Consider the following 25,263-nt stretch of genomic DNA (forward strand, 5'->3'; position numbering starts at 1 on the left):
CACACACACGGTAAGACACACGGTAAGACACAAAGCATACAACACACAGACACAGACACACACACACAGATACTCACACAGACACACACACACACAACGGATGTGGATCCAAAGAATGCAGATGTGTACTGCTCTCTTTCTTACTGATTTTCCTTTTATGTTATGTGCTATATGTTTGGGTTTTTGTCATAATTATTTCAAATCAAAATCATCTGAGCAATTTTTGTAATAAAAATGTGTGAAAATTTCTACACATCAAGGTGTGGAGGTTTCTGTATTATCATGTATAGTCAGATGTACCAAAGTACAGCATTTGCAAATGGGAGCAATCGTTTGCATACAGTAGACAATTGAGTGCATGGACGCGCACACATTACAGTTAAACGAGTTTTTTTTTTTTTTTACATGTAAAGCACTTTGAGCTTAATTTGGAAGAGAGTGTCAAATAAGTGTTCATTATAACATCATTGAATGCATAAATAAATCCATGCAGTTGCACTGTTATAGTGTAACTGGTGTGTGTATGTGTGTGTGTGTGTGTTGCCAGAATCACTGTGGAGCCAAGAGTTACGGTGTTTCTGGAGTGTGTGTGTGTGTGTGTGTGTGTGAGTGTGTGTGTTTGTGTGTGTTGTTAGAATCACTACAGTCCCAAGTTGTAGTGTAACTGGTGTGTGTGTGTGTGTGTGTGTGTGTTTGTATCTGTCAGTTGTCAGCATCTCTACAGACCCAAGAATCGTTACAGTATATGTATTGTGTGTGCGTGTGCATGTGCGAGTGCATGCGTGTGTTTGTGTGTGTGTGCGTGTGTGTGTGTGTGTGTTTGTGTACGTGTGTGTGTGTGTGCATGTGTGTGTGTATATCTGTCTGTGAGTTGTCAGCATCACTACAGACCCAAGAATTGTTTCAGTATATTGTGTGTGTGTGTGTGTTTTGTCAGAACCACAACGGGCCCAAGAAAGAAGAATACATGGTGCCCCTACTGGACTCCCTGACGACAGACCCACTTCTGGACTCTATACGCACGGTATGTTGGTGTGCATGCTCTTTCGTGAAATGCTGTATTCCGTGTGTGTGTGTGTGTGTGTGCTTGTGAGTGTGTTTGTGTATGTGTGCATCTGCGAGAGTACCTGTGTGTGTGTGTGTTTGCACATGCGTGTGTGTGTATGTGTGCGTGCATGTGTGTGTGCGTATGTGTATATATGCTTGTGTGTGCATGTGTATGTATTTATGTATGTGTGGGTGTGCGGGTGTGTATGTGTGTGCATATGTATGTATTTGTGTGTGTGTGTGTGTTTAATACAGTATAATAGTGTAACTGGTGTGTGTGTGTGTGTGTTGCCAGAATCACTGTGGAGCCAAGAGTTACAGTGTTTCTGGAGTGTGTGTGTGTGTGTGTGTGTGCTTGTGAGTGTGTTGGTGTATGTGTGCATCTGCGAGAGTACCTGTGTGTGTGTGTGTTTGCACATGTGTGTGTGCATGTGTGTGTGCGTATGTGTATATATGCTTGTGTGTGCATGTGTATGTATTTATGTATGTGTGGGTGTGCGGGTGTGTATGTGTGTGCATATGTATGTATTTGTGTGTGTGTGTGTGTTTAATACAGTATAATACTTTCCTTGTTTGCATCACTAATCAATTTGATAACGTGTGCTGTTTACCTAACTTTCCATTATTCTTCATATTTTGTAGTTATTCAGAAATAACTTTGAGAAAATGGAAACTGATGAGTTGGAGTTTAAAAAAAAGAAAATTGTTTTTATAATTTATTTTTATTAATTTTTTTTCCATTTTATTTGAGTTTATTAAGTTCTGTTGTTTAAGTTTTTTTAGTTTTCATTGTCATTTGGCATCTTCCACTGTTTGTCTTCAGTTTCTGGATATCATTTCATCGGCTACCGGTGCTTATTCTAAGAGCATTGAAGCGCCTATTGTCTTGAAAGATGGGTGAGTATTGATCTTCTTGTCTGTGTCAGTGTGTGTGTGTGTGTGTGTGTGTGTGTGCTTGTGGATGTGTGAATTTCTGTGCGTGTGTTTGTGTATGTGTGTAAATTTCTGTACATGATTGTATGCAAATATCTGTGTGTGTGCACGCATGTGTGGGTGCGCTGTGTGTGTGTGTGTGTGTGTCTCAGTGTTGCATTTTTGCTGTATAGCTGCATCCTGTGCTGAATAGGTTTCTCTTTCAAAAATGATTCTTCACCGTCTCCATGCTGCATAAGATCCAGACTAGTTGTGTTGGTGATGGTCTTTTGGGTGAGATGATAAAGCAAGGTCATATCTGTGACATGCACATTTTAAAGTTCTGTGGGGAAAAAAAAACAAAACGTTATGTGGAAAAGAATCATGTTTTTACATGAAAACAGTACATTCAAAGAGGCACAATGGCAGACTCAGTTAGACGTTGGGCTTTTGGTCCAGAGTTCACCATTGATCAGAGTTGAAGGCCCTGTATTGGTGAGGTGAGGCACTTTACTCCAGTTATCCTCACTCCACCCACTCATGAACGGGTTCCTGACTTGTTGGGGAATGCAAACATGGTGGAAGGGCGCAATGTCCGAGTGGTTAAAGCATTGAACTTTCAATCTGAGGGTTCTGGGTTCGAATCACGGTGACGGCGCCTGGTGGATAAAGGGAGGTGATTTTTACAATCTCCCAGGTGAACATATGTGCAGACCTGCTTAGTGCCTGAACCCCCTTCATGTATATACACAAGCAGAAGATCAAATACACACGTTAAAGATCCTGTAGTCCATGTCTGTGTTCGGTGGGTTATGGAAACAAGAACATACCCAGCATGCACACCCCCCCCCCCCCCCAACCCCCCTGAAAGTGGAGTATAGCTGCCTACATGGCGGGGTAAAAACGGTCATACACGTAAAAGCCCACTGGTGTACATACGAGTGAACATGGGAGGTGCAGCCCACGAACACAGAAGAAGAAGAAGAGTGTTCAGTTTCAGTAGCTCAAGGAGGCGTCACTGCGTTCGAACAAATCCATATACGCTACACCACATCTGCCAAGCAGATGCCTGACCAGCAGCGTAACCCAGCATGCTCAGTCAGGCCTTGAGGAAAAAAAAAAAAGGTGAATAGATAATAGATAAATACATTAAAAAAAGAAGAAAAAAAAGAAGAAACATGGTGGAAGGAGAGGATTGGGCCTATGCCAAGCCCTGGACACGGTGGATAATAGATCACTGGCCTCATGGCTGTAGAATGCAGTGGGGCCTTTCAAAAAAAATGTTGGTGTACAGCTTTCCATGCTCTGTTCCTGTTCTCTTCTTCTTCTTCAGGATGATGATCAAAAGAGCCCAGGGGCGCAATCGGCTGGGGCGGAAGAACTTCAAGAAGCGCTACTTCTGTTTGACCAACCAGCACCTGTCCTACGCCAAGTCGAAAGGTTTGGAAGAGAGAGAAAGAAAGAGAAAACTGTGGTACTACTTTTGTGGCACTTTTTTTTTCCTTTTTTAAAAATATTTTTTACTCAGTTCCGGAGTGTGTATTTCACTTGAGTGATGTAGGATGACAGCAAACTGGATGTGACAGTGAAAGTGTAGGATAGTGGAAGGGCAGGGGATTTTCCACTCTTTTTGTGTGGGAAGGTGTTCCTCTGCCTGACGCTATCCTGTCTCTTGTGATATTGATTTGTTTTTCAAGTCATTAGATCAAATCAATATGGTTGTTATACAGGTTTAAGGTACCTCTTATTTACCAAGTTAAAAGGTAGAATGCATGAGATAAAGATTTTGTGTGCCTGATTAGTTTCATTTAGAAAACCATGCAGAATGGGTGTGTTGTGTTAAGGGCATACTTGCACATGTTTGTCTGTGTGAGAATTTTCAAGTCATACGCTTTTGAAAAAATAAATGTAGAAATGAAGTGATATTCAAGATGGTTCTCGTGTATTTTTTATTATGTGTTTACATATGCAGAGTGAGTGTGTGATAATCTGTGGTCAGTTGGGAGGGGAGGTGGTGTGTGTGTGGCTTGATGTTCAGGCATTTTCTCAGTAATTTTAGTCACTTTACATTGTTGTGTGATAGATACCAGTAAGATCTGTCCAACCAGCACACCAGTAGGATCTGTCCAACTAGCACACCAGTAAGATCTGTCGAACCAGCACACCAGTAGGATCTGTTCAGCACACCAGTAGGATCTGTCCAACCAGCACACCACACCAGTAGGATCTGTCCAGCACACCAGTAGGATCTGTCCAGCACACCAGTAGGATCTGTCCAACCAGCACACCAGTAGGATCTGTCCAGCACACCAGTAGGATCTGTCCAGCACACCAGCACACCAGTAGGATCTGTCCAACCAGCACACCAGTAGGATCTGTCCAACCAGCACACCAGTAGGATCTGTTCAGCACACCAGTAGGATCTGTCCAACCAGCACACCAGTAGGATCTGTCCAACCAGCACACCAGTAGGATCTGTCCAGCACACCAGTAGGATCTGTCCAACCAGCACACCAGTAGGATCTGTCCAGCACACCAGTAGGATCTGTCCAGCACACCAGTAGGATCTGTCCAACCAGCACACCAGTAGGATCTGTCCAGCACACCAGTAGGATCTGTCCAGCACACCAGTAGGATCTGTCCAACCAGCACACCAGTAGGATCTGTCCAACCAGCACACCAGTAGGATCTGTTCAGCACACCAGTAGGATCTGTCCAACCAGCACACCAGTATAGGATCTGTCCAGCACACCAGTAGGATCTGTCCAACCAGCACACCACTAAGATCTGTCCAACCAGCACACCAGTAGGATCTGTCCAGCACACCAGTAGGATCTGTCCAGCACACCAGCACACCAGTAGGATCTGTCCAACCAGCACACCAGTAGGATCTGTCCAACCAGCACACCAGTAGGATCTGTCCAGCACACCAGTAGGATCTGTCCAACCAGCACACCACTAAGATCTGTCCAACCAGCATCCGTCATCACATCAGTAGGCCAGACTGTTCACCTTAAATCTTTCACTGCCAAGTTTCTGTGTGAAAAACATCACACCAAATATTATAGACTCGATGCTCTCAGCCATATGGTTTGGTTCTTGTCAGAACAACACAGTGGACTTGTTCACTTCAAACTTGGTCAGTTACCTATCGCGTGGGAAAGTTGGTTGCACACACACACTCACACACGCATGTGCACACATACACACATTCCCCCCACCCCCACCATTTCAGGTTAAGATAAGCTTGCTGCATTGTCTCCCAGTGAAAACTTTGATTAAAAAAAAAAAAAAATAGTGTGGTGGTGGCAGAAACTTAATGTGACGGAGCAGTTGGACTGTTTCAGGGGATAAAATCGCTGTGCATGATCCCCCAGCATTGTCTCACAGTACAAAACGTTGACAAAGAAAGCGTGGTGGTGGTTGTGGCAGGGATTTAATGTGACGGTGCAGTTGGACTGTTTCAGGGGAGAAATCGCTGTGCATGAACCCACCGTGTTGTCTCACAGTACAAACGTTGATAAAGGAAGCGTGGTGGTGGTGGCAGGGATTTAATGTGACGGTGCAGTTGGACTGTTTCAGGGGATAAATCTCTGTGCTTGATCCCCGTTGAGGACATCCTGGCGGTGGAACGGCTGCAGGAAGACTCCTTCAAAATGAAATACGTAAGTCGCTCTGCCAGAAAGTTTCAATGTCTCAAGGAGGCGTCTCTTCATTCGAACTTCTTCTTCTTCTTCTTCTTCTGTGTTCGTGGGCTTTTACGTGTATGACCGTTTTTAACCCGCCATGTAGGCAGCCATACTCCGCTTTCGGGGTTGTGCATGCTGGGTATGTTCTTGTTTCCATAACCCACCAAACGCTGACATGGATTACAGGATCTTTAACGTGCGTATTTGATCTTCTGCTTGCGTATACACACGAAGGGGGTTCAGGCACTAGCAGGTCTGCACATATGTTGACCTGGGAGATCGGAAAAATCTCCACCCTTTACCCACCAGGCGCCATCACCATGATTCGAACCCAGGACCCTCAGATTGAAAGTCCAACGCTTTAACCACTCGGCTATTGTGCCTGTCGCCTCTTCATTCAAACAAATCCATGTACGCTACACCACATCTCCTTGGCAGATGATGCCTGACCACCAGCATAACCCAACACGCTTAGTCAGGCCTTGAGTATTTGGCACATATTTTTGTGCAGCTATTAGTGGATTTATACTACAAAATTTTGACAGAGGACAACACGTATGTTGTCATGGGTTCTTTTTCAGTGCTCCAAGTGCGTGCTGCATATGGGACCTTGGTTTATTGTCTCGTCTGAATGACTACATGCTCAGTTTGATTTTCCGGTTGGGCTTGGGAGAAAGGGTGAGATCGGGATTTGTACCCAGATCCTCACAGACATGATTAGCAGATCAGCATTTTAACCGTTCTGCCACCTTCTTCTTTAAAAGTATCACCCCAGGAAGACGCATCCTCGAACAACTACCTTCTGAAAATTGCTTGTGTCAGTACAAGAACCTACGGTGAAGAACACAGCTTCTTTCTTTTTCCAGCTGCTTATGTCTGGAGCAACCCTCCGCATTATATCTGTTCGTTTGACTATGTCTCTGGCTTTCGCTTATCACTGAAACTTCCTGTCTTTTCAAAACCTGTCTGTATGCATTCTCAATCTCTCACTCCTACAACACTGACCTGTACATGCCAGCTCACTTTGCATGTATGAAGTTCAGAGAGAGAGTTGTCATGTGTGGTTTATTTTCTACTTGTTAGTAATCTGTAATTTTTTCGAGAGAAGGGGTACTATATAAAGGTACATCATTGTTATTATTGAAATGAAATATATAAGTGGTTCCTGCCACTTTTGTTGGTTATGGGTGGAATATGTACAGGAAGATTTTTAAAATTTTTTTTATTGAAAGCATGTTTCCTTGGGATCAACTAAATTTCATTTACTCTACTTACAGAAGGACATTAAGAGTTGTGTTGTTTGGTGTCTGCTATTGCTTGCACTCAGGCATGCATTTGCAAGATGGACAAGCTGTTCTGCTTTTATGTATTCAGTCCACCCCGTAAGTTCCCATTCTTAGTCAACCATTCAGTATCAATAATTAAACGATGTCTTCTTACCAGAATACATAACAGCATAGAACATGATAAACATTACGAGATCAGTTAGTTTATGTCTCCCTATTTGTATTTGTGTTGTTTGGAAAAATGCACTTTGTGTGTGTGTGTTTTTGTGTTGACAGATGTTCCAGGTAGTACAGCAGAACAGAGCGCTGTATGTACAGGCTGGCAATTGTGTGGAGGAGAAAGAGTGGTGAGTACACTCTTTTTTTTTTTTCTTATTTCTTTTTTAACAGTAACAGGGGGGTCAGGGTGTTGTTTGTATAGTCACAGTTCCAGCAAAGGTAGGTGGGATGCTGTGTGTATAATCATAGTGACAATAACAGTTTTGAGGTAGCTCTTTGTATAATTCTGTTTAAGGCATCGGTGGTGTGAATGTTTCTTGTATAATTACAGTTTGAACAACAGCTAGAAGATAATGCCAGTGAAAATCAGAGGAGTAGTTAAAAAGCCAGCACTTGCTAAAATAAAAACCAGAAATATTCATCCATATGCATGCACACATAATTTTGTTTCGGCAGAATTGTTGCTGAAATTGGTCGTGTCAGACAGTGGTATATTTCAGTGGGGTGTTGGAGCATTTTTGGTATTATTAGTAGTGGTATGGGAAGTAGTAGTGGTATTGTCAGCTTTATAGTGCCTGTCTTCTGTCAGAGATGAAGCTCTAAGCTCATTACGAACATTGGGAGTCATTCGCACAGCAGGCTGCCCACCTGGTCAGAACGTTGACTTCTGTGTGTGGAGTCTGATGGTGTTTTTGAATATTTACTGAAATGCTTAGATGCCAGCATAATAAAGTGTGCACAGATGCACAGAATGCACAGATGGGTGGGTACTGATTATTGAAATTTCGCCTGCAGATCATTTTCAGTGTGTGATGTATGAAATTTCTTGAAAAAAATTTGCTTACAGGGGTGAGAAGGAAAAAAAGTCATGGAAATGCCATACGAGAAAGGAATATTGGTTGATTGATATTGAAATAAGACAGGAAAGCTTTTAATTCTTCAGCTGTGCAAACCTGATATTCATTGGTCCCCCCGACCCCCCTTTTTTTAAGGCTGTCCCTCACACACATCCATTCCTTTTTCAAGCAGTTTCTACATCTGTATATTACATGGTTCAACATCCATTTATTTCCATGCCTCTGTGTGTGTGTGTGTGTGTGTATTGTGTTTTGTTGTGTTAGAATGATAATTGTTGCTGATGATATGTTGATGATGATGATAATTTTTATGACTATTACTTTTGTTTTCATTGTTATCATCATTATTATTATTGTGATCATCATGATCATCATTGTTATTATTATTATTGTTGTTATCGTTATAGATTTTTTGTTTGTTTGTTTTATCATTAGATAAAATTTGTGAATTTATAAATTAAAAAAAATAAAAGAAAATTGATGAAGAAGGGAAGAAGCTGAAGACGAATGCAGTGTGTGCTGCACTGAGACTGTGACTGCATCTTATGTGTCAGGTTGGATGTGCTGACCAAGGTGTGCCAGTCCAACAAGAACCGGCTGAAGGTGTACCATCCTGCCGCCTTCATCAACAACCACTGGCTCTGGTGGGTACAGCATCTCCTCCTGTGCACTGCTGCCACTGCTGCTGCATGCTCACGTTGTGGTGTTAGGTTCAGGGTATATGTTCAGACACACACCGTCTGCTGCAATCTAAATCAAGCCCAGATAGTCAGGGTCTGTGTTCAGACACTCTTCACTATTATCTGAATCTAGCCCAGAGTCAGGATAGGATATATGTATAGACAATTTGCAGTCCACTGCTGCTGCATGCTCACGTTGTGGTGTTAGGTTCAGGGTATATGTTCAGACACACACCGTCTGCTGTAATCAAAATCAAGCCCAGATAGTCAGGGTCTATGTTCAGACACTCTTCACTATTATCTGAATCTAGCCCAGATAGTCAGGATAGGATATATGTATAGACAATTTGCAGTCCACTGCTGCTGCATGCTCACGTTGTGGTGTTAGGTTCAGGGTATATGTGCAGATACACACTGTCTGCTGTAATCAAAATCTAGCCCAGATAGTCAGGGTCTATGTACAGACACTCTTCACTATTATCTGGAATCTAGCCTGGATAGTCAGGATAGGATATATGTATTATCAGAATTTCACCCAGATAAGTCATGGTCTGTGTATGAACACTCTTCACTATAATCAAAATCTAGCCCAGATAGTTAGTGTGGTGTATGTATTGATAATCTCCAGTATTATCAGAATCCTGCCCAGATAGTCATGGTCTATGTATATATAGACACTTTCCACTATAGTCAGTCTAGTCCAGATAGTCAGGGTATATGTGTAGACACACGCTATCTGCTATAATCAAAATCTAGCCCTGACAGGGTCTACACATGTATAGACACTCTTCACTATAATCTGTATCTTAGATAGCCCAGATAGTCAGGGTATATGTTTAGACACTATCAGCTATAAACAGAATCCAGTTCAAATAGTCAGGATGTATGTATAGACGCTATCCACTATAATCAAAATCTTTCCCAGATAATTGGGGAATATGTATAGGCACTATCCGCTATACATAATATCTAGCCCAGGGTGTCAGGGTGTATGCATAGACACTCCACAATAATCAAAATCTATCCCAGATAGTTGGGACAGCAGTCGCCTCATGATCATAGTCAGACATGACTGACTATCATTGATATGCTCTGTGTGTGTTTGTTTTCATAATCACTTTTGTATCCTCAACAAAACCACATTCTGAATAGAATATAATCCATAAATACAGATTGTGTTTCTGAAACAATAACTAATTGTGATGATGACATCAGTGACAAGCAGCTGTCTTGGGTGGAGGATCTAATGCCTGAGGGAATACCCAGTGACCGTAAATGCTTGCATGCTGGAATATACATTGCTTTATCAGAGGTGAATGTTTCATCTGCTATTTAACAAACTGTATTAACAGACACATCAGACGGGCGCAATAGCCGAGTGGTTAAAGTGTTGGACTTTCAATCTGAGGGTCCCGGGTTTGAATCACGGTGACGGTGCCTGGTGGGTAAAGGATGGAGATTTTTACAATCTCCCAGGTCAACATATGTGCAGACCTGCTTAGTGCCTGAACCCCCTTCGTGTGTAAAGGCATACAGAAGATCAAATACGCACGTTAAAGATCCTGTAATCCATGTCAGCGTTCGGTGGGTTATGGAAACAAGAACATACCCAGCATGCACACCCCCGAAAATGGAGTATGGCTGCCCACATGGCGGGGTAAAAACGGTCATGCACGTAAAAGCCCACTCGTGTACATGCGAGTGAACGTGGGAGTTGCAGCCCACGAACAAAGAAGAAGAAGAACAGACACATCAGTCGTCTTCATTAAAATTCATTGTTTATTCAAATTTTCATTCATTTTTGTTGTTGTTGTTTCTAGTAATGTTATTTCTCTGTGTTTGACAGAGAGACAGAGAAGGAGAGAGAGAGAGAGAGAGAGAGAGTATGTGCTTGTGGGATGTAGAGGGAGTGGAGAGGTTAGAGCTTGAAAAGCTGAGCGATCTCTACGCTGTGCCTCCTTACAGTTGTAAAGCAGTGGACCCCAACACGGAGGGCTGCACACCGGTGTCCGGCGGTGTTCCAGTCTCTGACATCCAGGTAGACATTGACCCTGACCGGGAGCTGGAGAAAATCCACTCCCTCTTCCTCTCTCACATGGAGCGGCTGGATGCCATACAAGGTGAGAGAGAGAACACTGAACACTGAACACTTTAATGTCAATAGCTTTACAGCCCTAATGACATGGGGGTTCATAATACAAATAACAAGGTGAGAGAGAGAGAGAGAGAGAGAGAGGCAGGTGGAGAGAGAATGATGAGTGAATTTTACATTTTGTGTGTGTGTGTGTGTGTGTTTTTTTTGTTCAGGATCTTGACTACTTGTGTGGCAACTGGAACTAGAAGCTGGTTGTTTTTTTTTTGTTTTTTTTTAGGGTGTCTTGTTTGGATGTGTTGTATTGTATTGTATTGTATTACTCTTTTTGTCACAACAGATTACTCTGTCTGAAATTCAGGCTGCTCTCCCAAGGGAGAGAGCGTGTTGCTACGCTGAGAGCGCCACCTTTTTTTTTTGTTGTTGTTGTTTATTTCTGTCTGCATTCTTACTTGTTTTCGTATCGAAGTGATTTTTTTTCACAGTTTTGCCAGGGTCAACTCTTCTAACGCAGTGGGTTCTTTTATGTGCGCTAAGTACATGCTGCACTTCATCTCATCCGAATGACTAGCGTCCAGACCACCGCTCAAGGTCTAGTGGAGGGGGAGAAAATATTGGCAACTGTGAGATTCGAACCAGTGCACTCAGATTCTCTCGCTTGGACATGCTACCTGTGGGCCAGCATTCCATCTGTATTCCCTTTTGTCACAACAGATTTGTCTGTGTGAAATTCAGGTTTCTGTTCCTGGGTAGAGTGCCATGCCACAATGCAGCGCCGCTCCCTCTTTTTCTTTTTCTTTGTCTGCAAGGGTTCTGCTGTCAAAGTGGAGCTTTGTCAGGGACGATCCTTTTTTTGTGTGTGACTGTGTGGACCAGTGTCTGCACGATATCTTTCAGATCACAAATTGAACAGTGAAGGACGTGGTTGGGGGTTGGACATAGATGTTTTATTATATTTTCACCATCATTACCACTAGTTGATGATGATGATGTAAAACTGATGCTCACAGCTCTCAGACAGGGAGCTAGTGGTATTTACAGTAAAGTGAATGTATTCATACATACATATATTCACATCCATTTGGAGTCTTAGAACCGTGGATTTTATGGCGAAAAGTGTTCTGTGATGTAAGCTGTGTCTCGTGAAGATTTTATGACATTTGATGGGGTTTTTATTTATGTATGTGTGTGTGTGTGAAAGGCTTTTTTGGATAATCAAACTGTAGTTTGACATGTACACATGACTACATGTATTCAGTGAAGAGAATGTTTGGCTGCTGTTGGTGTGTTGGCGCAGTTGTATGCACATGACTATGCAACCAGGATCATGTGTTGAGAGTGTGCATGCAGGTGTATGTGTTTTGTATATATGTGAACGTGTACACATCTGTGTGGTAATGAGCACCACCGTGTAGAATGGAAAAGCATGCCTGATGATGACAGCAAGTTGGTCATGTTCGGGGAAGTATTGCAAGAACTGTTGGTTGTTGTCTTTTTTTAAGGGAAGTATGGGTGACGTTAGAATGACTTGTATTCTTTTTAAAGTTGTTTAAATTTTTTGTTATATGCTTTTTGTTTTTGATGGTTAATTGTTAGGCCTTTTGTGGTAGTCGGGCTAAATCACATAACTGATATGTAAACATCCTTATTTACCATAGACAAATAAATGAATAAAATTTCTTCTGTCGATTCTTTTTTTTTCTTTGTGGTAGCCTGGCTGTAAATCATGTAGCTGATAATTAGATATCATTATTTACCATAATAAATGTAAATGAGTGAATTTTCTTTTCTTTTTTCCTATCTTCCTTTCATCCCTATTTTCCCACCTGTTTGAAAGACAGATCACTATATCCAGTGAAACACACTCTTGTGAGGTCTGTCAGAGTCTGTAAATTTATTCTTCTCTTTTGATACGTTTGTCAGTGATTTGATACATACTCTTTTAACGATCTGTCAGGATCCGTGTATGCATTTTAGTATGTGTGAAAATGATCGTTTATTTTCTTTGCATTTCAATTGAGTGCATGTATATCTTGACATGGTGGCTTTTTCTTAGCTTGCCTAAAGAAAGGAAATGGTAAGATTTCTTCATTCTGAAAGGGTTTTTGAAAAAAATAAATTTACACAGAATTAATTGTTTTTGCTGTTGTTTACTAATTATTTGCGAGAGAAAAAACAACAAACAGTTGTGCATGCTGTTTAATGCAGGCCTGGCACCCCGTTGTGAATGTGTGAATAACTGTGTGTAACACAGCACTAGATGGTTGAGCCGATTGATTTGTTTCATTTTGTGTTTCTTTGAATGCAAATTGTCCACCTCTTATTTTGTGTTCCTTCCTTTCATCTGCCCACTTTCCAAGAATATAAGTGTGTGTGTGTGTGTGTGTGTGTGTCCACGTGTGTGTGTGCATGCATGTGTATGTGTGTGAGAGAGACATGAGTGTAAGTGTGTGTGTGTGTGTGTGTGTGTGTGTGTGTGTGTGTGTGTATGACCACGTGTGTGTGTGTGAGAGAGACACGAGTGTAAGTGTGTGTGTGTGTGTGTGTATGTCCACGTGTGTGTGTGCATGCATGTGTGTGTGTGTGTGTGAGAGAGACAGAGTGTAAGTGTGTATATGTGTGTGTGTGTGTGTGTGTCCACGTGCTTGTGTGCATGCATGTGTGTGTGTGAGAGAGAGAGACAGAGTGTAAGTGTGTATGTGTGTGTTTGTGTGTGTGTGTGTGTGTGTGAGTACTTCTCAAACCTTTTCCCTGAGCACACATTGTTGGAGAGCAAATGAAGATTATCGACTTCCTAGAAGCTCAGTTATATTACATGGTATACAAGAAAAAACTTTAAGTTCCATAATTATACACACACTCATACCGAAAAGCACTTAAGTCAAAAGATGTCAGATTGAAGAGCACACAACATCTGTGCAGTTACACACACAGATACACACATAGGCATGTACACATACAAACATGTATTCAACCTCTTGCAGACACAGACAAATGTACACACACACAAAAACAGCACAGGGCATATTAATATGTTCATGGATAAATACATCTAATTAAGCAGTTGATTGAATTTGTCCTCACCCTGTTCATGGATAGATACAACTGATTAACTCACTCCGGGCGATGGTAGCGTTCTGGATGACGGAACGCTGTAGCGGTTTTCGACAGTTCAAATTTTTTCCACGTTTTCCTCATGGGGTAGCATAAAAATCGCAGCTGCACAGGGCATTGCAAACATGTCAAGGGTCAAATGGAAAGTTTCTTTGTAAGGTTCCGTAACTATACACTCGCTGGCCAGCCGTTGACCTTGGTACCCCACATGACAAGCTAATCTGCATACGTATCAAAAATGGCGTCGCAGGCGCTACAAATTTTTGGAGCAAACTAAATCACGACAGCGGCTTTTTACTGCTGCTGAAGTGATTGAAATGCTTCAAACAGAAGGTATCGACAGCGACGAGGATGATGAAGACATTGAATAAGTATATGCAGTGAAGAAAGCTACCAGCTGTGACTCAGCTTCTGAAGGCTGTGAAGAGAGTGAGGGGGGTGGGCGTACACACGACGTGAGGAGAGGGGTCAGTGGGTCAAGTACAGGGAGTTTCATTCAGTTACTTTGTGTTTTGTATTTTTTGTGATTTTTTTTCCCTAACCCTAACAAATGGGTCGTCTGCAGGGGAAAGAAAGAAAGGGAGAAAACTATTCGTCCGGAGTGAGTTAAGCAGTTGATTGAATTTATCCTCACCCTTAACCCATGAATGTTGTGTCAGAAATATTGCAACATGAATAGGTAGACCAAACCATGTGTGACACAGTGCATGCAAGGCTGGACAGTTTGCATGTGTTGCGAAAGCAGATGGCACGCCTACACTGTTTTTGTTGTTTTGTCGTCGTTTTTTCCTTCCACACTTTTATGTTTGTGTTGCCCCTGCACTTCAGTTCTGTATGTTTAGTGTGTGTGTGTTTGGAAGTTTTTCACCGGTAGACTTGATTAGTTGGTTGGCTGGCTTGCTGGTTTCCTTTTCTTTAGAGCTATTCTTTCTAATTTCTGTGTTAAGCGGCTGCAACTCCCATGTTGACTTGTATTGTAGTGGGCTTTTTCATGTTCAACAGTTTTTTACTTCATAAAGTGTCTGCATAGGAAGCGAGAAAATTTGAGCACGCTAGTTCGAATCATGGCTCAGCCGCCGATATTTTCTCCCCCTCCACTAGACCTTGAGTGGTGTTCTGGATGCTAGTCATTCAGATGAGACGATAAACCGAGGTCCCGTATGCTAGCATGCGCTTAGCGCACGTAAAAGAACCCACGGCAACAAAAGGGTTGTTCCTGGCAAAATTTTGTAGAAAAATCCACTTAGATAAGGAAAACAAATGAAACTGCACGCAGGAAAAAATACAAAAAAATGGGTGGCGCTGTATTATAGCGACGCGTTCTCCCTGGGGAGAGCACCCCCGAATTTCACACTGAGAAATCTGTTGTGATAAAAAGAAATACAAATACAAATACAAAAATACAAATAAGCACCCATACTGCATTTTAATGGATGGGGAGGTGTGGGCTGGATATGTTCATGTTTATTTAACCAACGAAAAAACAGACATGGATTACAGGATCTTTTAGGTGCCTATTTGATCTTTTATGAAGGGGATTAAGCCACAAGAAGGTCTGCGCATGATGTTGACCAAGGAAACTGGAAAAATCTGCACCCTTAATTCACTGGGCACTGATACAGGGGTCAAACGTGGGACCCTCAGATTGAAATGCAGTGCTTTGACCATTTGGCTGTTGCCACCTGTCTGACTAAGAGCTCATAGAAATAGTTCATTCCAGCTCACCCAGCCCAGGTTGTGGCATAGTGACAAGAGCAAACTTTTGGTGGTTGTGACTGTAGTGATAACATGTAGGTGGAATTGTTTAGGAAGTGTCGCTGAGAACTGTCCTTCACCCTTTGCTGCTGTGTTGTTGTTAGGGTGGTTTTTTGTTGTTGTTGTATTTTGTTGGTATTATATTCTTTTCCATTTAAGATGATTTTTCTCCTTTCTCTCCAAGAATATTCAAAAGCACCTGTTGTGTGTGCGTGTGTGTGTCACCAGTTTTGGGTTTTTTCTTTGTTTTGTTTTTGTTTACACCATAGATTTTTATATAGTAGATATTGTGGGTGTTTTAAAAAAAATTTTTTAAAAGATTAAAGCATGATTACTTACATTAAAGTAGAATTTACATCAAGAGGATTTAATTCATTGCTGGTTTGTGTGTGTGTGTGTGTGTGTGAGCGCATGTATGTTTGTGCATGTGTGTGTGTGTGTGTGAGCGCATGTGTGTATGTGCTTATGTGAATGCAAGAATGTGTGTGTGTGTGTGTGTGCATGTGTGTAGGTGCGTATGCATAATTTGTAGTCGTAACAACAGTTCTGTTTATTTAATGTCATTTCACATTATGTGACATTATCCAAGTGATAAACTGTGCACTAGTAAGTGTGTGGATGTCTCTGTGTGTTAGTTTGTGTATGTGTGTGTGTGTTATATATGCACTTATGTGTGTGTTGCTTGCTTTAATTTTTTTTTTCCTGTCTGTGCCATACCAGTTGAGGAGGGGGGAGAAGAGCGCCATTAGTTAGCAATTGTGTGTGTGTGTGTTGTGTGTGTGTGTGCGTGTGTGTGTGTATTCGTGTGTGTGTGTGTGTGTGTGTGCGTGCGTGCGTGTGTGTGCGTGCGTGCGTGTGTGTGTGTGTGTTTTATAATTCTTTAGTTAGTTCACAGATATGAAGTGGTGATTAAGGGGTTATATTTGAGGCTCTCCCTTGAAGTGATGCATGTTGCTTAGTGTTGTTGTTATTGTTATTATTATTAACATTGTATTTGTTATTGTTATTATGATTATTTATAGGTATAATGTGATTATTATCGTACTCAAAAATGTTTCAGTTTTTTTTTTTTTTATTAATATCATTCTTCTTCTTTTTCTACTCACTGTTTTATATTATTTTGTGTATTTTCAGTGTATTTTTGTCTGAAGTACAGATTTTTTTTTTTTTTTTTTTTAAATGTCATTGAAAAAAATTGCTTGTTTATATGTGTTCTGCTCAAGTATGCTCCCAATTTCCTGAAAAAGATCTTAAGAGCACATTGTAATTACTTTTTGATCAGTTTAACATTACAACGGTTTGCTTCACATTGATTTGATATCTTCAAATCTGTTTCCATCTGTGTTTGGGAGTGTTATTTATTTATTTATTATTATTTTTATTTTTTTATTTTTTTTTTTTAGGACACAGCAACAATACTTTAATTGAATATCTTGAATTAAATCTCTTTCTGTGTGCCCCTACCCCCCCTGCAAGCTTTCCATTTCACTCAGGTGTCTTTTGAAAGTGTTGCACAGGACACAACAGCAATGCACTTTCATGTTAATTAGATGTTTAAATCTGTTTCCTTCTGGCTGACGATTGCTGTTCATATTCGTATAGTCACATGAAATACGTAATGTTTTAATGCACCCCTGCAATGTTTCCTGAAATGAACGAACACATCTTGTCTTGAGAGTTGTTAGTTTCAGTTTCAGTTTCTCAAGGAGGCATCATTGCTTTCGGACAAATCCATATATGCCACACCAACATAGTCAGGCCTTGAGTGCATGCCGATATATCTGTGTACCTATCAGAGTGGAATTTTTCTACATAATTTTGCCAGAGGTACAACACTCTGGTTGCCATGGGTTCTTTTTCAGTGCGCCAAATGCATGCTGCAACACAGGACCTCGGTTCATCGTCTCATCCGAATGACCAGACGCTCAGTTTGAATTTCCGAACTTGGGGGGGAAGGGCAAGAACAGGATTCGAACCCACCCACACCCTCACGGACTCTCTGTAATTATTGGCAGCTGAGCATCTTAACCATTCTGTCACCTCCCTCTTGTGTAGTACAGGTCTATTAACTCACTCAGTACGGCCAGTCCTCTCTTCTCCTCTACACAAACCCCTCGGATGTCCAGTGGGTGTCTGAATGGCCCAACCTTTAGCTTCCATCATAAGAATTGTGGTATTCTTTGTCAACATTCACCTCTTCAGTATAAGAGCCTTCCTCTTGCAATATTTTGATGATGGTAATTGGGGTGAAACGCTGTTAACGTCGTCTCTTTCGCCGTTCGTATAGAGAGTTAACAACATGATTTGATTTAGTACAGGATACAACGATGACATCTTTTAAATCTTGTGTTTCCATTTGGGCCCCCCAACACTACCTGCCCTTGGGGTGGAACAGAGGCATGCGGGGTGCAGGTGGTATACGCCGGGACCACGGAGGAGCCTCGGGCCAGCATGGTTGTGGAGGACCCCCAGACGTGTTTCTCCACGGTCAGCTCCATCCAGCAGTGCGTCATCAGCCTTGAGCAGGAGCACAAGCAGTACCAGCGCCGCCTGCAGCGCTCCACCGTCATAGGGTCAAGGTCAGGGTCAGGGTCAGCGGTGCTGCCACCGCTTCTTTCCCCGCACGCTGGGCTTGTGTTTATTTGTATCTGCTTGTGTGTTTGAGTGTGCATGTTTGTATGGTGTGCTGTGTGTGTGTATGTGTGTGTGTGTGTTTGTGTCCATGTGTATGCATGTTTGTTTGAGTGTATGTGTGTGTGTGTCAGTGTGAATCTGCTTTGTGTGCATGTATGAGTGTATGTGTATGTGTGTGTGTGTATGCATGTCTGTGTGTATGTGAGTGTGTGTGTGTATATATGTATTAGTATATATGTGTGTGTGTTTGCAGGGAGGCTCCCATAGGGGACGACCTGTGTGGCATGGTGGTGGGCTCCCAGACCTATTTATAGCACCGGCTCCTGGCTGGACAGCAGGCAAAGGCTGCTGCCATGGATCACTATCAGAACGACTTCCTTCCCTCCTTCCTTCCTTCCTTCCTTCCTTCTGTCCTGTTAGTCACAGACCACCACCAAGCAGTCACCTTCCCTTGTGGCTGGCCCCTGTCTGCAGTCGTTTGTAAAGGGTCTTTGGAGAACGTTCCACCTCATTCGCTTGATGTAAAGTGACTACTCCAAGTAAGAGCTCTGGGAACACTTACTCAAAATTTCGCTGGTGTGGTGAGACACCGACCTGTGTTCAGTCATGTCCTTGTGTGTGAAAACGGTGGCTGTGTTTGGATTTTTGCGCTCCTTCTGTGTGCTGATGGTGACGCTGACTGAACGTCATCAGCATTGGTCAGCTGTATGGATGGCTGTGGTGACAACTCTTAAGCGAGAATGGTGTTGTTCAGATGGTGTTGGTGGCCGTGGTGATATTGTTAGGACAGTTTGCAATACCCCCCAGCTGTGTTGATGTTCCCTGTGGTGATATTATTGTTTGAACGGTGGCAGTACAACAGCTGTGTTGATGATGGTGATGAATGGTGAAACTGTGAAGACGGACATCAGTAAATGATGATCAGCTTGTGTTGATAGCTTTGACGACGACGCTGGGATTCTTTTTTTTTTTCTTTTTTTTAAAGTTTTTTAAGCATCCTTCAGCTGTGTATGGTCATGGTGACGGCCATGAGGACAGGACATCCCCCTGTCATCGTTTGTGCATTACGTATTCCTTGCCATCGTGTTCTTGGTGCTAGATAGCGTGTGTTTTTTTAACAGTCTCAGGTATGTGTATGTGTGTGTGGCTGTGAGTTCCAACAACTCAGTATTTCCCCCACCCCCTGGACCTGGGGCATCTGTGTGGTGCTGATTCTACAGGTGTGACTTAACCCTTTTTTTTTTTTTCTCCTTTCTTGTCAGTCTTGTGTTTCCATACCCCCCACCTCCACCTCCACCACACAACCCCATCTAACTGGTTTGTCATTGGATATATGGTTATCTGGTGGTGTGTTTTTTTTTTTTTCGGGGGGGGGTACGTGTGGTGGACAACTGTGTGGTATGAATGATGTCCTGTAGTACTTTTTAAAGCAACACGCTGGTGGAGCAACAGAGTAGTCATGGTTTGATATTAGCTTTATGGATTTCAAAGTCCCTGTGTTACGGAAGTGTACACCTTTCACTTACAGAAAGATAAACCTGTACCCATGTACATTTGTTGCACATGCATGTGCATGAACACACACAAACATGTGTTTAGAGACTTTTGTATTACGCTGTTCAGCTCCGTATAAAACATTCTTTCAATCAGAGTGACTGTGTAAGACACATACATCGTGGATCACACACAGAATAGTAAGAAGTTGTTTTACAGAGTTTTCCACAGGAAAATACTTGCCTTCAGTGTCTTTTGCGTTCATTGGCCACCATTTCCACCACCAGGGCTGGAAAGTGATCTTAACCAGCACTAAGTTTGCTTAGCAATGAGAAGCTTCCTGAACGTACAGAACAGACAGGAAAATTATTAACCCCATTCAGCCCTTGGGAGTTTACAGCCTTGGCAGGCCTCCCTGTCATATTGATGTGGGAAAAGCGCAGAAAATACACTGTTTTTCCTCTGAACTGTGTGTAAATACTGTACAAGTTGATTCCTTTGCTTGCAGTTTATGCATGTTTAGGAGTATGAAAAATGTTTTAACGAGACGAATCGTGATGCCAGACTATTGCTCGGGTGCAGTTCTCAGTGAGTCAGTGCTTAGCAAACCTAGTGTGCTGAGATTGCTGGTGCAGTCCAGCTGGAGTCTTTGCAGCCAGCTCAAATATAGGGGTAGAAATGCAAATGTACCGTGAAAGAAAAAAAAAGTCTGATCTTGAACATAATCAGAAAGAAAAAAAAAAAAACTAAAAAGAGGAGCAGATCAAAATGTATGTCATGGACCTTAAAACGGGGCAGCTTCTGTCTGGGGGTGCTTTACCAGAGAGGTAATTTGTGGTCTGGAACCAGAACAAGTGATAGCTGTTTCTTCACGGGAGGACTGCCTTTAACTCTTTGGCTGCAAAAACCTTGATGAACTGAAATCGATGTGGCATAAACTTGATGAGCAAGAACTTGCCGTTTGTGTCCTTTTAAGTGGTGTAATTTATTTTACCGACGCTGTCTGAAAGAGGAAGGAGTCCCAATAAGGATTGGTGACCAGCATCCTGATCAATAACCTGATATTTATTATTATCTCAGGCAACAGCCCCTCACTGACAGGCATATTTGTCGGCAGCAGTCGTGGGGTTAATGCATTCTGTCTCCTCTCTGCCTGAGCACTGCGTTTGTTTTCGTGCCTACGCCCGAGCAGTGATTATTCCTCAAATCCTGGATTCATACAGAACACAGAATACATCTATTATCTGAGTAAGAGAAATCCATGTATGGTGTATGTTACACAAACAATACACAAGTATCACAGTCAATCAATGTGAATACATTAAAAAGAAAAAGACTTAAAATGCTGAAATGCTAAGTGATGTGAACCTTTCGTACAGTGATCACAATCATACACATGTAATGATCACATACTTTCACAGTCATTCAGCGTGAATACTTAAAGAACATGAAATGCTTTGATACAAAGTTAAGGTTGATGAATCTTACTTAATAGTCACAAATAAACAATGTGATAAGCGTAGTAACAGATGAAAATATCATACTATAATCAAAAAACAATGTACATGATTAAAATCGGACTGGTTTTTCCCCACCTTGCAACCAAATGTGAACAGTCAGGGAGGGGACATGACCCTTTTTTATTTATTAATTTTTAATATAAATTTCTGGAAGTTTGGGCACAGTTTGAGCATAGTTTTGATTAAGATCACAACAACAAACAAAAAGTTGTGTTTTGCTGCTCGTAAAGTATTCAAAACTGTTCCAAGGTGTGTACAGTTCTTCAGTCCCTGACAATGATTTATTTAGAACGCTTGTTGTGAACCTTGACTTGTGAGGCAATTTGAGAGTGATCTACATGAACTGTAGTCTTTTAGTTTTTACAGTGTTGAACGTTTTACTGGTTAAAGCCTCTAGGGTGGGGGAAGTTTGCAAAAAGCTTTTGCCCTGACAGTTGCTGAAAGGGTTAAACTTGCTCGGCCTGGTTGCCAGCTGCAGAGACTCTAGATATGTATATCACATGTGGGAAGCTGGTCCCTTTTATTTTTTTTACCTAAAAATATTTTATTTGTTTTTTTTTTTTTTTTGTTTTTTTAGGAAGCTGTTTTCTTACTACTTGGGGAAACACCTGTTAGGTTGTTTTTTTTGGGTTTTTTTCCCCCTGTGTGTTTGTGTTCATCCTACCTGAATTTTTTTTTTTTTTTTTTAACATTTTTTATTTTGTTTTTAGGAACCTGCTTCCTACTTCTTGGGGAAACACCTTTTGTATATTTTATATTGTGAATGTGCTAAATGAGTAAATTCCATCTGAAATTTGATTTTTTAAAATGTTAATAAAGACACCAAAACTTCTTATGAAATGTTCTAAACAGCATAATTATCATTTTATTTTTTATGTTTTGTTATTAGATTACACCTGAAAAGCTGAAAAAAAAATTGAAAAAAGATAGATAAATAAGTAAATAAATTTTAAAAAAAAATCCCGTTAAGATTCCTTATAAAGTGCACTGAACAGCTTTATAATTTTTTTTCTCTGAGCCGCCCCAAGGGGGGGTGACAAATTGAAACCAAATTTCAAAGAATTTTTGTTTAACCACGTTTAGCAGTGTGAAACTATATGTGTGTTTTTCTTCTGACAATTCTGTCCTCTTCTCTCAGGTCGGTGCTGATGTAGGTTTTCAGTGTGGGGGTTCTGCAGCACACACAAGCATTTGTTCTCCAGGTTTGTGGGAGATGCTGTTGGTGAGTGATGGATGGGTTTTGGGAGTTTTTCGTTTTTTGTTGTTTTTTTATCTCTGCAGTTGACAAACATGATTAGCCTGTGTGATCAGTTTGTCTTGTAACAGGAAAATGGCAACGGAAAAAGAGGAGATAGCTGAGCGCAATAGCCGAGTGGTTAGAGCGTTGGACTTTGAATCTGAGGGTCCCGGGTTTGAATGGGTTTTGGGAGGTTTTTATTTTTTTTTCTTCTCTGCAGTTGGCAAACATGATTAGCCTGTGTGATCAGTTTGTCTTGTAACAGGAAAATGGCAACGGAAAAAGAGGAGATAGCTGAGCGCAATAGCCGAGTGGTTAGAGCGTTGGACTTTGAATCTGAGGGTCCCGGGTTTGAATCTGGTTAACGGCACCTGGTGGGTAAAGGGTGGAGATTATTCAGATCTCCCAGGTCAACATATGTACAGACCTGCCAGTGCTGGAACCCCCTTCATGTTATACACACACAGAAAATCAAATACGCATGTTAAAGATCCTGTAATCCATGTCAGTGTTTAGTGCATCAACCGCAGCAGAATCATCGATGAGTCGATGTTGGTCATGTAACGGAAAGAAGAAAGAAGGAAGCATTCAAGCATGCGCAGAGTGAGGGGCCCTTGAGTGGTTTTTCTTTCTGTCACCTTGTGGACCAGTGTTTCATACGAGGCATGAGCGTAGATAGCTGTCGCTGCATTTATGAGTCATACAGTATGTTAGGTTTAATGTGATTTTATGACTGAAAATTTCTAATTTGCCTGCTTTGGTTTCACTCCAACACTGTTACCTGCCTTGTGAAAGACCTGGAGAGAAGCCAAGTGTCCTTTTGGATTATCACTGTTATTATTATTGTATGCATTTTCTTTTCCTTTCTTCTCTAAAAATTCCATTTTTCATCCAGATCATATTATATCCTTTTCACACGGTAGCTTTTATCCAGTCAACTTTATTAACTCTCGAGAGGAATTGGTATTTGGTTACGTTGCTAATGCTCACAAGCATGATATTTACATGAAAATTAAGAGAGGCATGTTTAAGTATTCAGAGGGACCACAAAAGATTCAATTGACACTCCTTGTTTTGAGCTGGCTGAAAGGACTGTTGAGACGGAGTTGGTAAGAATATCTGGAACACGAGAATGGTTTGTCTTTTTTTTTTTCTAGATGACATGAAGTTGAATCAAATGCTCTCCATGACAAGAGACTCCACATGATTTGTATTGCACAATCAGAGATTCCAGTTGTAGGGTTAAGCAGTTCAATCAAAGATACTATGTATGTCATATGTTGTTCAATCAAAGTGACTCCATATAAGATACAGTAGTTCTAATCAAAGCTGCATGTGAATTGCTGCGCAGTTGAATCAAAGTGACCATGTGGAATGACATAGTTCAGTTTTTTGGTCAATCAAGAGGCACAGTGTGACTCACAGTTTGAAAAAAAAAGAAAAAGAAAACAAGTCACTCTTGTGTTAAATGTCATTTAAAGCACTGGAAGAGTCAAGGACACACACAGTGGAGGGATGGATGGAGAGGGTGATGCCTACATTGGGGCAGATGTGTGTGTGTGTGCGTGTGTGTGTGTGTGTGTGCGTGCGCACATGCATATGTACATCTAATTGTTTGTAAGATTGTGTATGTATGTGTGTACATATTGCCCCCTTTGTTTTGTGGGTTTTTTTGTTGTTTTTTCACATTGTTGGTTTCTGCAAGCAGATCGTGACCAGCGTGGCTAGAGAATGAAGTGAGGCTTTAGAGAACACAGGGACCAGTGCAAGACTGTCTTTTCTTCAGCCTCATATTCTCACCACCTTGTTAGCTCACTCACTCACTCACCCACTGACCTTGACTTCTGTTGCTGCTAGTTCCTACTCACTGTCTGGGCTCCACCCACATTACATTCCTTTGCAAGTTGCTGCAAGTCGGTCAGGACTGCTTTATTTCGTGTCTCCTTTGTCTTTCGTTGCATGCAGCCATAAGTGCAGCTGGCAATTTGTCAGACTTATTGACCCTCATCTTTAGGCCTTGTCATACCCAGCACATGGCCAGGCGGACTGCACGGGTGAATCCATTCCTGAGGCACATGGGAGACATGGACACAGTGAGACACAAACAAGACACAGTGCGACAGATTGAGACACAAAAGACATGTAAGACATGTAGAGACATACAGTGATACATGGAAGACATAGACACAGAAGACAACAGTGAGACATGGTAGACAGACACAGAAGACAACAGTGAGACATGGAAGACAGACACAGAAGACAACAGTGAGACATGGAAGACACAGACACAGAAGACAACAGTGAGACATGGAAGACACAGACACAGAAGACAACAGTGAGACATGGAAGACACAGACACAGAAGACAACAGTGAGACATGGAAGACATAGACACAGAAGACAACAGTGAGACATGGAAGACATAGACACAGAAGACAACAGTGAGACATGGAAGACACAGACACAGAAGACAACAGTGAGACATGGAAGACACAGACACAGAAGACAACAGTGAGACATGGAAGACACAGACACAGAAGACAACAGTGAGACATGGAAGACATAGACACAGAAGACAACAGTGAGACATGGAAGACATAGACACAGAAGACAACAGTGAGACATGGAAGACGCAGAAGACAACAGTGAGACATGGAAGACGCAGAAGACAACAGTGAGACATGGAAAACACAGACACAGAAGACAACAGTGAGAGATGGAAGACAGA

The 25,263-nt window shown here is 41.7% G+C and overlaps 1 protein-coding gene across 1 annotated transcript in view; it reads left to right on the forward strand.

Moving 5' to 3' along the window:
* Nucleotides 1–18,756, forward strand: part of LOC143288871 (ras GTPase-activating protein 3-like) — a 70,930-nt gene extending 52,174 nt beyond the window's left edge. The window contains exons 17-25 of the mRNA XM_076597526.1: nucleotides 938–1,024; nucleotides 1,871–1,944; nucleotides 3,293–3,399; nucleotides 5,542–5,624; nucleotides 7,211–7,281; nucleotides 8,565–8,654; nucleotides 10,656–10,810; nucleotides 18,047–18,230; nucleotides 18,539–18,756. Of these exons, the coding sequence (XP_076453641.1) occupies nucleotides 938–1,024; nucleotides 1,871–1,944; nucleotides 3,293–3,399; nucleotides 5,542–5,624; nucleotides 7,211–7,281; nucleotides 8,565–8,654; nucleotides 10,656–10,810; nucleotides 18,047–18,230; nucleotides 18,539–18,599 (912 nt within the window). The 3' untranslated portion in view covers nucleotides 18,600–18,756. The remainder of the gene's footprint in view (nucleotides 1–937; nucleotides 1,025–1,870; nucleotides 1,945–3,292; nucleotides 3,400–5,541; nucleotides 5,625–7,210; nucleotides 7,282–8,564; nucleotides 8,655–10,655; nucleotides 10,811–18,046; nucleotides 18,231–18,538) is intronic.
* Nucleotides 18,757–25,263: the final 6,507 nt, after the last annotated feature.

Source organism: Babylonia areolata, chromosome 13 (assembly GCF_041734735.1).
Source record: "Babylonia areolata isolate BAREFJ2019XMU chromosome 13, ASM4173473v1, whole genome shotgun sequence".
Classification (NCBI taxonomy): Eukaryota; Metazoa; Mollusca; class Gastropoda; order Neogastropoda; family Buccinidae; genus Babylonia; species Babylonia areolata.